Consider the following 12643-nt stretch of genomic DNA (forward strand, 5'->3'; position numbering starts at 1 on the left):
GCAGTGACTTCGCGACATGTAGCTTCGGCTGCTGCTTGTGCAGAGTAGGAAAGCGGCTTCTCCCAATATACGATCGTACATCATGGAGCTTTCAGCAGCAGAAATCATGCAGGCGTTCACGTTAATCGATAAATCGCGCGGAGCGAGCGCGCGCGCGTACGGCTCAATTATTATCGGGCCGATCGCGTTAATATGCCTCTGGAGAGAGAGAGAGAGAGAGAGAGAGAGAGAGAGAGAGAGAGAGAGAGAGAGAGAGAGAGAGAGAGAGAGAGAGAGAGTGAGAGAGAGAGCGTGAGGGGGGGGCTTATTGGAAGGCTTTCAAAGCGCTCGAGTTATCTCGGTGAAACTCCTATTAATAACGCCCAGCGAGTTTAGCCATTGTTAAAGGAGAGAGCCACTATCTAATAGCTTCTCTCTCTTCTGTAATGCGTTAAGTTACATCGCTGTTGAAAGTTTCCGAAGGGGGAGGCGTGTAACTATCCGGGGCACGTGATTTCTACAGTTGCCATTTCCGCGCTCGCGCCAATCTTTCATAGAAGGTTGCCGAACGCGGTACGGAATGTACATTTGAAAAGCAGTCAACGCAGTCGAGGCTCTGCTGTTAATTGTTACCGAACCGCTGGTCTTTTATTCATTATATTGCTACCTGTAAGGAGAAAAAGAAGGCGTCCGTCTGTATTGGACTCGTGCTACTAGCTGGAAATTCAAATGCGAGAATTACATTTGTAGTCCGGCCGAAGTACGTTCGTACCGTTGAAAGATGAGAAAGTAGGAAAGAAAAAGGAGCGTAGATGAGATTTGTGTGAGATGGGATTTTTCGAAAGAATAAAGCTGGCGCACTCCACAGGAAGTTTGTGACGAATAAAGTTGTGGAATTGTTTCGTCTCATTGCAGATATACTCCAGATGGTCTCTGGGGCCGAGACTGTGCGACATGTGGACCATCAGCGACGTTCTCTGCTGCACGGCCTCCATATTGCATCTGGTGGCCATCGCAGTCGACAGATATTGGGCTGTCACCGATCTAAATTATATACAGGTTAATTAACGCACGTATCTAGCTGCTGCCTGGCCGAGTCCGCATGCAGAAACACAGCTGCGCATAAACAAGTCCGCGCGAGTGCGCGAGTGCGCGAGTGCGCAAGTGCGCGCTTGCGTGCGGTTCTTGAGTTGATATTGCTGCTTATTATCGCTTCCTTCGCCACTACTCGAATCTGCTTAAATGTTCGGCAAATAAATTCACTTTGTTGCAACGACGAATGACATTGGCCCCCGAGTAGCGCGTTGATTGCCAAGAGATGACATTACTCTTGTAGCAGTGCGTTTACTGCGATTGCCTCTATAAACAGAGGCAATCGCAGTAAACGTACTCCCTTCTTTTGCGTATAATTTGTTTCTCAGGCCAAACAACAGAGCCGAGTTTACTGATGAAATTGACTGGAAATAGCGCTCCCTCGCGCGATTATAATCCAACGAGAGTCTCTTAACGAAAAACCTAAAGCCAGTCCGCGTCGCGAGGCTGAAAGAAGTAGCAAAGAAAAGGAAGCAAGAGCGTCCCTCGTAAAATCGACCGACGTAATGAGAACAAGCAATAAAAGAAACATCGTCGCTGTTGACGTATAATGCGTCCATTTACTCGACGAGAGGAAAACTAATTCCGTTTTTATGAGCGTTTTGATGATCAAATAAGAAGGATAGACTCGGTGTATATAAGAAAACTTTCGTCGAGCGAGAGAGCGACAGAATCGCTAGAGAAAAGTGAAATTAATGGCGTTTATGTAGCTTGAGTAATTGCCCGCGAGAGAGTTGGAGCCTCCCTGATTAATACGGATTAATGCTGATTTATCGTTGATATGTCTAGACGTGCTCTTCCGCACTGCACCGCGTACAAATTAAATTTCCAGGAACATTTATAATGCACCCACCGACTTAAATTACTATGCAACAGTATTATAATAATCATCGTTAAATATACTTGGGAGATATTAATTTGCTTAGCGGCTTCGAATGCCAAACATTGGGCTCATCTCGTCGTTTCACATTGCTGGCAATTATAGAGCCAATTAGCGAGCGATGATTGATGGTAACGAGATTCACTGGAATAATATTACAAAGCGAGAGTATCGAATGATCGATAGCTCTTACGCGAATCATTTAATTGGAATGCGATAATTTCGCTGGATTGCCTGTGTAGCTGCTTGAATTTAATATTGTCCTTTAATGAAAAAGTTGACGAGCAAAGAAATAAGTAAATAAGTGGGACCTTAATCGAAGCTTGGAAAAGAGCCACAGCTGCGAGAATACGATTCAGCCTTTAAGGAGCATTCATTATCGCCAGATTCTCCGGATTTATCGGAGAAATTCGAAGAATTCACGGGGCATCAAAAGGCGCGTTCGTTTCATGAATTCCCATCTCTCTTGCTGTCGCTTGGCTCCAAGTCAAAAATACCCGAAGCACGGATATCATTAGGGCGACTTGGCATAGGTCCTTTGGAATTACATTCGCCGAATAGCACCACCGTCGCCAATTTGATGAGTTCATTCCAGATCGCAAACAGCCGTCAGGCAAAAGTGTCAAGATTATGTATAAACGGCCTAGCAAAAAGTCTGCGCGCGACATTCTAGTGATATTTCCATTCCAACTCCCTTTGTTTTCTCAAATGTATCAATGTGCTATGGAGATTGACTATTTATTTTTCTGTTCAATCTACTTTCCACTCTCTCTCTCTCTCTCTCTCTCTCTCTCTCTCTCTCTCTCTCTCTCTCTCTCTCTCTCTCTCTCTTTCTCTTTATTCTTCAATTTAATTTGTCGGTTGTAGATGCCTTTTCATTTTTGATATTGAAAAACGAAGATTCTGTTGTTCTGTTTGTTCAATTTTTTCGCGTCCGTATGCTTGCTATTTTCTACGTTTGTATTGTTGTTATTGACTGAATTTAAAGATCTTTTTAAAATCTATTCAATCTGAAATAATTTTATTTAATTTTTACAACAAATAAATTTCAAAGTTGAAAATCTATCAACAAATTGAACAAATTTCAATTGAAAATCTATCTAAAATATGTAACGAATGATGGAAACAGTAAACGAAAAGAAAATTATTTTTCAGACGTTGTGAAACCTTTGGAAAACCAACATTTGACAATAGTACATTACTAAAAAAGTAACGTCTTCTGTTAAAAACAAAGCATATCGTGAATGTTTCGGGAAAAAAACATGGCCTAACGCTATTCCAATTGATAAAGGAAAACGAGGATCGACAATATCAGTTTTTCAAACAGAACAGTTGAAAGCATATTGAAACCCTCAAATAAAAGAAGCAGAAAATTTTATTCGTGACATCCCCTCGGCATTCCAAAAAAGTCTGATCCTCTAGCTTGCTTTCGACATTTTTCAACAACAAGGGTCAGAAAGAAAGCTTTCTACTGTTACTAGAACTGGTCGCCCAGCCATCTATAAGACAAGTGCGCGCAATCTTCACATGGGTACACAAAGTCTAATCGCTCTCGGGGTCTGAATTGAATGGCTCGTCTTTCGATCTCGATATCTCCATGACATGCACGTACGCGACACGCACACATTATGAAATTATTTATGGGCTTCCTTGGTATATGTATAATCGCGAATAAATATCACGGATTATCTCGCTTGCGCTATATCTTCATCTCGTGGATATCATATATTGAACATACATCGATCTCCTTTCATTTCTCGCTCCGTTGTGTTTTTTCTTCTATTTTTTTTTTCTTTCCTGGATGCTCGCCTGATATTTACGAAGGGAGATTGGTGTTTTACTGCGTGTGCGCTGTGCGCGAACATATCTAACGTAATCGTATTCATCCAATATACATTCGTCTTGCTGGTCTCGTGCAATCGTGTATGGATTGCAATTTTACATTGGCACACGGCGCGAGAATAAATTTCGCGAAAATACTTGCCCGGGTGAGATGCGGCGCTGGGATATTTCTTTCGGATATTTCATTATTATGATTTTTTCTTTCGAATTCCTGACTCCGCGCACTCGCGTTTAATAATTCCACAGCGCGATCGCAATCCCACATGAGCATTACATTGAAACGAATCTCGCTTCTTTTTTTGCTGCGAACTCGTTGTGCAATTTTATTTTTCTTTCGTTGGAAAAACTCGTTACCCTCTTAAAATTGCAAGTATATTACGGAATAGGTTTGTAAAAAAATTTAAAATACGACCCTTCGATGTGATTACTTTCTGCTTTTTTTTTGTAAAATTTATTGCTTACTACACCGACTGGTAGTATGCAAAAAATTTGAATTAGCTTTAAGATATTGCGCTGTAGCCAAGCAAACTCATTTCTACATGACGTGGAAATATTATCAGCTGATATGTTTAATTGATGTACTTCATTTCAATTGTATTTATTTGAAATGCATGTGATGATAAAAACATGCTAAAGAATTGCTTTTTTTCCAATTTCACTGGACAGGCGCGGAATCCACGGCGCATAGGCTTCTTGATAGCGGCCGTGTGGATAGTAGCATTGGGTGTTTCTCTGGCACCACAATTGGGTTGGAAAGACCCGGGCTATTTGGATCGAATCGCCGAAGGAAGATGCCTAATCTCGCAAGACCCAGCCTATCAGGTAAGAAGCGAGCCGCAGAGCAAATATATACGAATCGGCCACTGTCGCACAGTTTTATTGACATGAAAATCTGCTCAACCGTGTGAGTGTATAGAGCTTATCGATTGGCGGCTTGGGAGACAGTGCAGTGGCGGGCGATAAATGGTGTGCGCTCGTCTCGCTGTAAAACGGAGAAGTTACTCGATTGTGTGTGGCCGAAGCTCTGCGGAAAATTCGATTGGAGTTCCACTTTTGTCTTATGGGAGATGCCAAACGGAGCCGAAGAGAAAGAGAGAGAGGGAGAGAGTAAAAGAAAGAGAGCCGTTTGCACGTACTTCGTGCACGACCTTTCTTTTTTATTTATGTTTAATGGCGCGATTCCTTTTATTGCTCTTACCGAAACTACTAACGGGGTTTTGTTGGATCCTCTCGCCAATCGTAGATTGCCACTCTGTCTGTCTGTCTCTCTCTCTCATGATTGGAAGCGTTAGGGTATTTACACAATGTGTTTTTAATTATTCCGAGTATAGAAAAAGAAGAAATATTGCATCATTAATGTTTTAAGAGCCTCTGATTGCTCGCTTAAACTTACTGAATGCTCTTATCTTTGTCTTGTTTTCATTCCGCATGAACCACTAAATATTCATTTGATTTTTCGATGAGAACGATTTATAGAATATTGCTGTGTTAACAAAAAAAACGTGTTTTAAAAGGTGATCAATCAATAGGTTGTATTTATAAAATTAAAAATTATCAAGGAAGTAAGAATCGAGGAAAAGTTAGGTTGTACGAGATCACTAATCAATAGGCAACGAAATCAGTCTTTAAGATTAGAAATCCAAGTTGAAATTGCCTTCGCCTCAGGAGATGAAATTTCAGTTTCTTAGTGCTATATAGGTTGGACGCCTCGCGCATCTATTACAAGTAGGCGTCAACTTCGACACGGCCTACGCTTCCTAAGTTTTGCGCCTTGTAAATAAGATTATTTTCCAGACAAACTCGCTGATTGGAGAGAAAAGCTCACGCATCTATCGGATAAAAAAGAAAAAGAGGAGACGCTAGCACATCCCTTTTAATGGATTAGACTCCTAGAGAAAAGAGAGTCGACGTATCGAACCTCTGATGGAATTATCGGCAATTCTCGTCTCTTTCTCTTTTTTCCGCAATTCTCGGCTCTACTTTGCCGGAGGGATGCGCGTATAAAATTGACAGCTAACCTGAGAGAAAGCAACGGTTCGACTGATTTCCACTGCCAAATACGCGTGTCAAGGGATTGCTGCTGGATTGGATTTTTGTTCAGGCTCTCCGAACAATGTTTCGACGTACCTTTCATTTCCGAATGCATTATATTAGAGAGGAAGGGAGATCAAGTTTTCAGAGGAGAAAAATGTTTGCGATCGTGTTTTAGATATGAGGATTCTTCTTCTTCGTTAGTTGATATTATCTAAAGTAGCTTGCTTCAATTTAAGTTTGAGATTGAAGGGAGAACGGGTTTTCCGTCTCGACAAAAACGCGAATTGTAAGCGCTTGCACATACTATTTCTACGTTATTTTCGACCGAATAAAGTTGATAAAATACATTTTTAAAATTCAATCACTATAGACTAATGAAAAAGATGAAGAAGAAGTAAAGCAATGACATTTTATCAATATCAAATCTTTCCTTCTTTTGCAGATATTTGCAACATGCGCCACATTCTACTTACCACTGCTAGTAATCCTCTTTCTATACTGGAGGATATTCCAGGCGGCACGAAGACGAATACGTAAGCGACCGGGAACTACAATCCAACCGCCACGCGAACGTCGAGGAATTCTCAGGCTTGTCAGGAAAAGGTTGACATTTGTCTTATTTACATATAACAAGACATGCTTTAGCCTGTCGTTTAACTTGATTTGTGTAGGTGCGTTTTCACGCTACTCACTTATAATATGATTGACTAGTGATTGATTGAGTAATTTACAGAAATGCATTTTCCACAACTACAGATCTTTTTGAACACTATTAGTTTGTTCATTGTTGCGATATTTCAGAAATAAATTAATTTCTTTTATTAAACCAAAAAAAAACTCTAAATACGAAATTTAACAGTTTATTACTAAATTATTGACATAGCCACACTAAACTATTTTTATGTCTACTTTGTATACATTTTTGCCTCTAACATCAACTACTGTATATCAGTTCAGTAATTCCATCTCACTAGTGTAAAGTGACAGAAACTAAATAAGCATCTCTCGCATGTTACATTTGCTTGTTAATTTTCATAACTGAGAGTTTCACGACATCTAGGGGTTATTTATATGTATGAATTCCTTGACATCAGAGACCGTTTTCAGAGGTGTCTCAGCAAACAAACGATCAAGTTGACACTTGCTATTACATTGGAACATATTCTTGCTATTTCTTCTTGGTGCATGTTTTTCTTATATACTCTTGGTCTCGGAGAGTACGAGTCCACTTGTTTCTATGAATTGTTGTTCAACTTGGAGAATGAGCATGGTGGCAGTTGGTCCGATCAACTGAACTAACAGAATCATTCCCTAAAGTTCGCGTACAGTCCGATCAGTTCTCTCCTCTCTCTTTTTGTCTCCATCTCCATCTCTACTTCGAAGGATTTTCTCTGAATTGAATTAGAAGGAGAGAGAGAGAGAGAGAGAGAGAGAGAGAGAGAGAGAGAGAGAGAGAGAGAGAGAGTTGGAGATGCAGACATTGTTTGCTTGCTTCATTAAAGTTTCAGAGAATTAAAATAAATGGACCTGCGCTTGTGCTCTCTCTGTCTCTCTCCCTCTCGTTCTCTCGTTTCGAGTTTTCAATCGACTGAAAATTATTAATTAGTTTTCGACCACAGCCGCGAGCTTGGCTGCTCGGCTGTTCATAGAGTGCTCGAAACGCTGCAGATAATTAAAATTTTGCGGAACCTAATTATCAGGCGAAACGGAACTGCATTTCTACCAAGATTAATTGTTCTTTACACAAAGCAATCGGCGTGAATGTTGCGATGAAAATAACAAATACTTTTACGTATAGTCCACGAGAGGAGTCAACCGCCTTCACGATAACCCGCTCGACGCCGGATCACTCGTCGGTTTCACCGGAAAAGTCGTCATCGCATAATGGAGCCAATGCACCGGCAGCAACGACTGCACCAACGGCAGAGACAGCCTCGGCAACAACGCCAGCGGTAGCGCACACAACAGTGATGACGACTACAACGCTGACGTCGAGCAGCTCAGCCACGACAACGATGACGACTACGACGATAACGGCATCGACGCGAAAGACGAGGGAGACTATCGAGGCGAAACGCGAACGTAAAGCAGCCAAGACATTGGCTATCATCACCGGTGCCTTCGTCGCCTGCTGGCTACCATTTTTCCTCGTGGCGCTACTGCGAGCTGTTTGCGGTCCGTGCCAACCGCCCGATCTCGTCGACAGTGTGTTCCTCTGGCTAGGCTATTTCAACAGCACCCTCAACCCTGTGATCTACACCGTGTTCTCGCCCGAGTTCCGACAAGCTTTCAAGAGGATACTCGGTATCGCGCCACCAAGGCAGGCACGCTGACCGACACTCACGGCAACCTCCACGCTTTAAAGGTTCGTTGCACGTTTCTATTTTCTCTTTTCTTTCTCCCGAGTGTGCTCGACGATCGATCGGTCGCAGCTTTGGGATTGTCAACATGGTAGTTTGGGGCTTTTCAGGTTCCATAGCTTTTTCTATTGCTGTTCTCTGACGCGGAGTTTTGCGTCGCTTTGATTTTTCTTTTTTCACAAGCGGAAGACAAAAGGCTCGTTGAAATCAGACTCGATCGCTGTTCATCGGATTAAATTAGAATTCCGCATGAATTGAAAACCAGAGAAAGCCGAAGGGCGTATAAGCAAAGTGAAACGAAGAGTAATTAGACCTCGACGCTGAAGTCGCGCCGAAGATTGAAAATCGAGGACAATCAATAAAAGCAATAACGAGCGTTAACTAACCGAGCTGCGGATCGGCGCGTCGGCGCGTTGGCACGTCGAGTGTTATAGCCGTCGGCCTGGCTTGATGATCCCTCATCGCTTGTGCTTCGCACCGTTACAGAGTGAATTAAAATTCAACAGATGAGCTCGCAGCTTCAATCTCTATATACGCTTCGTCTCACTCTCGCAGCCGCCCGAGCGCAGCTGTAATTGCGCTTGAGCGCTCGCCTAAACTATGCGCGCATATGCGTACACATGCATACGAGCCCAAGTCGTCGTAGCGCGTGATTACATGCGGCTGCATGAGTGAACGCTTCAAGACATGTATCTCGAGCGCCCATGCATTTTGATCGATCAATTTACCAAGTGTACGCGCGTCATCCTACGTATTTCACAATTTTTTCTTTTTGTTTTTTCGTATTTTCGAATAAAGCCAACGAGATAATATCTACTTCGTCTTTTGTTTCCTTTGTTCGATATTGGCACGAGAGGAGGCAGATGTGTGACGTGTCTCCTACTCTCCTCTGCCTATATAGGCGAGGCTTCAATGTTTTTGCTGGGATATCGTGCTGTGCCGCGTGTCATTATCGACAACCGATCAAAATGGATACGATATGCCCGCCAGACTATTAATTGCGTTTTTTTTTCGTCGACATTTTCATTGTCACTCGATTATTTTTAGCGCTTATAGACGTATCGTGCAATCGACGTCGAGCTGCGTTTGTTTTTCATTCTTTTCATTTGACATTTGCAGTGATCTATCAAGCTGTCGCGGCTTGCTTGTTTCTTTTTTTTTACATGCATTTTTCAATACTGTAAACGAGATTCGTTATGTACGGTAGATAACATATTTCATTTGTGTCGAGCGTGCCAACTGCATAAGCATTAACCAATTATACATTTTCGCCGTCATGCGTGATGCATTATATTTTTTATTTTTATCTGAAAATTCAATCAATATGCCCTTTAAATAAACTACATCGTACAATTAAGTATTAATATTTTTATATAGGAAAGACAAGCAAAAAATTCGTTCTGTAAGAATGTCATACTTGTACGCAACAGATTTTGCTAGAGATAAAACTACCATTTGAAGTTAAAGTTTGTCGTTTTATATTCTTTTTTACTTTTTCAATCCGTCTACTATTATACGTAATATAGATAATCGATAGCTTTTACGTTGACGATTATACGGTTTGGCAGCTAGAACAGTTCAACAAAGAAGCTGACGCCATAAAGCTGTAAATTATAATCGAAGGAATGGGCGGAGCTTCTTCATTCACTATTATCGACGCCGATAGCGTAACAAACGTACGATCGCTTTTTGTTGCAGGTCCCTCCAGAAGGGACAAATATGCCGATGAACTGTAGCAGACGCAGGCTTATGGACCACCTAGAACCAGAAAAATGTTTACCCCCTGCTGCCGTCGACCGGTGTGTGCAAGGGACAGTATATCAAAAACTCAGCAGCGGCAAAAGGAGACAGTAGCGAGGCGTCCCGGGCTCGGCTTATAACTTGAAAACTGCATAAAAGCGGCAAGACTTTAAGAAAATAAAGTTTATGAGGAGGACAGGCGACTCCGATTTCTTAGAAAATAGAGAAAGCCTAGATAACTTGGTGCGCCAACATGAATTCGCAATGAGTCAACCGCCGCATCGTTGCACACTATGCGCTTTTTTTTATTCTTACGCGCTAACAACGACCGAAAGCTTATTTTTCTTGTTTTCTTTTCCTCGAAATAAAACATACTTTTCTTCTCGTCACGACGTGTCCACCTGCTACTTTGAGCCCTGTAGCTAGGACTTGGATATGACGTCACGGCTACTTTGAGAAACTGTAAATCGTTACATTTTTTTATGGTTCTTTTTCACTGCAGCTTCAAAATACATAGACCACGATTACACACGTATTATCACACAAGTCCATTGACTTTCAAACTTTCCGTTGAAGAAAGTTTTTGTTTCGACGTTCGCAGGCGAGTAGACGGCTAAAACTTCTATTGAAAACGATACGTACATACACGCCGTGGAGAAAAGTTGAGCGCTTCGATGGCATAGAGTAACAAAAGAATTCTAAAGTTAAAAGAAAAAAAATTGTTAGCAGTGATAATACACACACATTCGGAACGATACGGGAGTGTAATATCAAGTCATGTCTTCCGACAGAAGACGAAGAGAAGGTAAAGAATAGAAAATATAAGTATCGTAGTTAGTAACTTTTTTACGCGTCCTTGGATAGAAAAGGCAAATGAATTTTCTGCGAAAGAACGGTAACAAAATTATTCGCGCATATCGTTGCGTTCAAGCACAGACATTTGCAGAGAAAGGGAGAAAAATACCCGCATTCGTCGCGTTGGATCATAGATATCGCTAGTTTAAGAACGCGAGGAATGTCAATACGTAAGGATCATATGGTATTACAGCAAGAGCCGCGCGTAGGTGTGTGAAGGCTTTCAATTTGATGAAGCCACATCGCGCGCGTGCCCTTCGGTCAGAATAATAAACTTTATCGCCTAAATATAGGTGCATGTTGCATACTCGTAAATAGTATTCTATACACAAAGCAAAATTATCGATCGAAACGACACACGCTTATACAGCAAGGCGCGTCTTCTGCACGTAAACACGACACACTAAGCAGTTGTGCGCGTCTTAACTATTTGTTATTACACGAGGCGGAATCACTTGTGTCACACATCGCTGAGAGCTTGGGGGTTTCGCTTTTTATAATTCATATATAAATATGTTGTGTGTGTGTGCGTGTGTGTGTGTGTGTATGTGTGTGTGTATGTATGTATGTTGTGCGCGCGCGTGTGTCCGTATAAAAAAGTAGATATCGAGCAATTGAAGAATAAACAAGAGATTTTATCCTGCGAGAAACTGCGTTTTTCCCCCTGTAAATAATTCTAACGAGCGTTATAGGTTTTTAAAGAGAATGCGAGATCGTTGTTGTTTCAGGTTGGCCATGTTGAATTCAGAAACATTTAGATAGTCGCGCGCGCGCGAACTTTTATCTTTGACAACAAACCTCCGACATCTTTCCGGTGTGTATATATATATATATATATATATATATGCGTCTGTATAAATTTTAATACACACACACCTGTACGTACGAGCGACGCGCAAGCTTTGAACTACGAGCGGCGCAGCTTGGCTTTATTGTTCTAGTGCGAGGCGCGAGGCGCAAACCGAGACAGAGACAGAGACAGTGAGGATGTAAGTTTAAATTATTACGCTTACACGACAGCAGCCAACCGGAGGAGGCTCTCCTAGTCTCTCTTTACTCGCCGTCGCCGCGCGGCAAAATGCAAACTAGATCGCGCGAAAATGTCGTTGAGTTTATGAATGAACAAACAAAAAAGTATATATAACGTAAATATTATAACTGCGACCACCTGATCATATAAAATTATTATGTCTCGATCAAGCGAATCGCATTGTCAAGACACACATCGTTCAAGTTTCAAAGAATAATAAAATAAAGTATCAGGCGGAAATTACGAACAAACGATTGTTGTCATTTGCAACCTGCAATCCTGCTCTTAATCCATTTTCATTTTACATTAATTAATTTCTTTCCATGTGAAAAATTGCATCGGAGAATAATAATTTTTACATTTTAAGAATTTTCTTAGTAATTTGCCACGCCGTAATCTTTTCAACCGGCATAGTTATCACGTTGAATTTTAAATGTCGCACTGCACAGTCCACGGTTTTCCGGAATAATTATCATTAATTTTTGTCAATACGATTTCTACAAAAATGTCAGCATTTTAATTTGTGAAGTTCCTAATTTTTATTTATTTATGACATCTTGGAGTAGCTATCACATCAAGGCAGTCTTTTTCCAGTCAGTCAGCGTACTTCCATTCCACAGGTGAGTTAGAACCTTATAAATTAGACTGTCAAATGTTGTTTCAGTGTGATACGTGAGCTAAAAAAGCACGATAATAATAACTAATAATTAATTAGTTCCGAGTGCGTAACGTATCGATTGAAATGACTGAGCAATAACCGTTGATTGGCAGAGGCAGTAATAATGAAAACATTACGTAAGTCACGGACGCAAGATAAGCAGATTAAATTCG

At 41.3% G+C, this 12643-nt stretch overlaps 1 protein-coding gene across 4 annotated transcripts in view; it reads left to right on the forward strand.

Annotated features, from left to right (window-relative positions):
• LOC131668499 (5-hydroxytryptamine receptor) overlaps positions 1-12047 on the forward strand; it is a 49201-nt gene extending 37154 nt beyond the window's left edge. For 3 of the 4 annotated variants that reach the window (XM_058942728.1, XM_058942727.1, XM_058942729.1), the window contains exons 4-8: positions 895-1038; positions 4460-4615; positions 6270-6430; positions 7626-8192; positions 9886-12047. In XM_058942728.1, coding sequence (XP_058798711.1) covers positions 895-1038; positions 4460-4615; positions 6270-6430; positions 7626-8160 — 996 coding nt within the window. In that variant the 3' untranslated portion in view covers positions 8161-8192; positions 9886-12047. The remainder of the gene's footprint in view (positions 1-894; positions 1039-4459; positions 4616-6269; positions 6431-7625; positions 8193-9885) is intronic. The other variant, XM_058942730.1, reaches the window with a different exon arrangement.
• The last annotated feature ends 596 nt before the right edge of the window (positions 12048-12643 follow it).

This window comes from Phymastichus coffea, unplaced genomic scaffold, assembly GCF_024137745.1.
Source record: "Phymastichus coffea isolate CEN01 unplaced genomic scaffold, Cenicafe_Pcof_1.1 PCOF00078, whole genome shotgun sequence".
NCBI lineage: Eukaryota > Metazoa > Arthropoda > Insecta > Hymenoptera > Eulophidae > Phymastichus > Phymastichus coffea.